The sequence below is a fragment of the Montipora foliosa genome, chromosome 3, assembly GCF_036669935.1.
Source record: "Montipora foliosa isolate CH-2021 chromosome 3, ASM3666993v2, whole genome shotgun sequence".
NCBI classification, from domain to species: domain Eukaryota; kingdom Metazoa; phylum Cnidaria; class Anthozoa; order Scleractinia; family Acroporidae; genus Montipora; species Montipora foliosa.
The window spans coordinates 12,317,296-12,319,795 of NC_090871.1; the positions used below are offsets into that span (position 1 = coordinate 12,317,296).

At 37.1% G+C, this 2,500-nt stretch overlaps 1 protein-coding gene across 1 annotated transcript in view; it reads left to right on the forward strand.

The window, feature by feature from the left end:
• LOC137996793 (presequence protease, mitochondrial-like) overlaps window positions 1-2,500 on the forward strand; it is a 50,905-nt gene that overhangs the window by 10,782 nt on the left and 37,623 nt on the right. Inside the window, exon 8 of the mRNA XM_068842375.1 lies at window positions 2,361-2,468. Coding sequence (XP_068698476.1) covers window positions 2,361-2,468 — 108 coding nt within the window. The remainder of the gene's footprint in view (window positions 1-2,360; window positions 2,469-2,500) is intronic.

The following is a 2,500-nucleotide window of genomic DNA, read 5'->3' on the forward strand; positions in this document are numbered from 1 at the left end:
AAACATTAAGAATTTATTTTAAAGCCTGTTCATTTAGTGTATGTGGCGACAAGGGCTAAGGATTGCTTTTTGGCTTATTATCAAGTTAACATGAGTGTACCAGTCCTGCTGTTGGTTTGGATTAGTTTTATCATGTTGTGTGTACAATTCAGTTTGTAGACTATAACAGCAATACATGAATGATGTCACTGTTTCAATATGACAAGAAATAAAGTGCAGGAATCTTACAATTTAATTTTGCTGTTTGTCATGAAATTAATAAAATAGTATTTTGAGCTAAGTGTCTTGTAGCAATTTGTCTTGTTTTTCCATATCAAGATATCTCAATGAGTATTATAGGGGAAACTTAGCACCAATCAGCAGTTTTTCATCTATAGCCCACTTGCTTTTTTGCATGTTGCTGTAAAAGATGTTTTGGTAGAGAAATCTAGTTTCACATTAGTGGCAATTCAAGGATAGAATCGCGAGGGTGTGATCAGAGTGTTAATTTTGCCATACTCTGTCACAATTCTTACATATCCACTCTCTTCAATTTCGATGATTTGACCCAAGAGCATATTGGGGTGAAAACGGTTGATCTTGTCTACTTTGTTTATTTTTATTGCCACCATGTCCGAAATCTTAAATTTCTGTTGTTTTTGTGCTTGCTTTCTTGTTTGCTGGTGATAGTCTTCTGCTGTTCGTGCAATGGACATAAACTTACGAACAACTTTACAAGTCGAACGCTTACTTCTGAATAGTTGTCATTCTCCCATTTACTTGTGATTTGACGTCCTCTATGTGCTGTTCTTTGGTGTGCTAAGACTAAGAGCGTCGTAGAGTTTACTCTTTGGGATAACAGTTTTTCTGTCAGGTGTTTGCAGTTTTCGGAGCAACTTCAGAATACCCCGCCGTAGCTAACCACTATTGTTTCCCCTATGCAGTATTTTTTGAAGAACGAGACTTAATACAATAGAGCCTATTCTTATTCAATGAAATGCAAATAAGTGGCGGGGTCTTCTGAAGTTTAGCCCAGTTTTCCTTGGCGGTATGTCCATTTCTTTCTTTGCAATGTCTTTAGTTGTGACTGAGATAGTTTGCCTTCCGTTTCTCTCGAATCACTACTCGATTTTTCACTTTGAATTTTGAAGTATTCCATTGCTTCATTGTAAAATTTATCTTCGATGAACATGGTTAGTTGTGATGTACTTCGCTTCTGCTTCTAATCTTTGATAAAATATTTCGTGTGATACACACTTCATTGTTGAGCTGTTTTCTTCCAACAAAACTTGCAAAGTCCAAATGTGAATAAATTGAAGTTTGGACCGAGAGTGGCCTGGGATGAATAATAAAATATTTGGACAGAGAGTGGCCTGGGATGAATATTAAAATATTTAATTATAAATTATCATGGGAAGTTTGCATGATCTGCTTGTGTGGTCAACACAACAGATCCAGAGGTAGGGAGTTCAAGTTCAAGTTCGGGTGAGTAAAAAAGAAAGTCTTGAGTATACTGTGTAAAGTCTGTCATAGAGGGAGTGGGCATAAGGGTATGCAAGGAGGGGGGCCACCTGCAAAATAAAGGGGGTTGGGTAGAGGCGATGGGGAAGATGAGGGAGGGGTAGGAAAGTAGAAGAAAAGAAAGTAAAAACATGTTCTTTTTTAGACCCCCTAAAAGCCACGCCCCTGTTTTTTAACTACACCCCAAAAAAAGGAAAATCCCTTTTTTAGACAGTTGATGAAAATAAACCAGTACAATTAAAATTGTACCAGTTCAATATATTTTGTACCAGTTCAGAAAAAATTGTACCAAGGGAACAAATTGTACTACAACACATATACCGGTAGGTGTTAGTAATTTATCCCATGGCCATTCTTCCTGCTGTATGGACTATTATCAGTAAGACTGACAGGTAGCAGACCTGTTGGCTTAACTTACAAAGCCTGGAAGTAGTTGAGTTTGAGAACACGGCAGACAAATCCAGCTGGAGGTCATAGTGAGATGACCTCCAGCTGAAACTGGCAAAATGCAGGTAAATCCTTAGAAGCCATTCTAAAGCACTGGAACAATAATAATAACCCTGGGCATCAGTCTGCACTCTGATGAAGATATATAAACACGGACTGTGGTGAAAAAATTATAGCAACACTGTAATTTAAAACTATATGCAATACAGTGCTTTTAAACCTTCTACCGGTATGTATGTAGGTCTTCATTGAGTGCAATCTTCATGACACATGCATGGTTTTCAAGATTTTGAATTCATTTGATCTCTTGCTATAATTGTTGTTGTTGTTGTTGTTGTTGTTGTACAAGTTTTGGCTTTAATTTATTATTTGGAGTTAAGAATTGAGTACTAAACTTTTCAATTGCATTTCAGTCTACTGCAGAGTCCTTGTTTGTTCATCATGCACAGAAGAATTTGCTACCAAGCCACACATACAGTAATAATAGTGGAGGAGATCCACTCTGTATTCCTGACCTCACAGTAAGGAAAATTCAGAGACTCTTGTCAAAAAA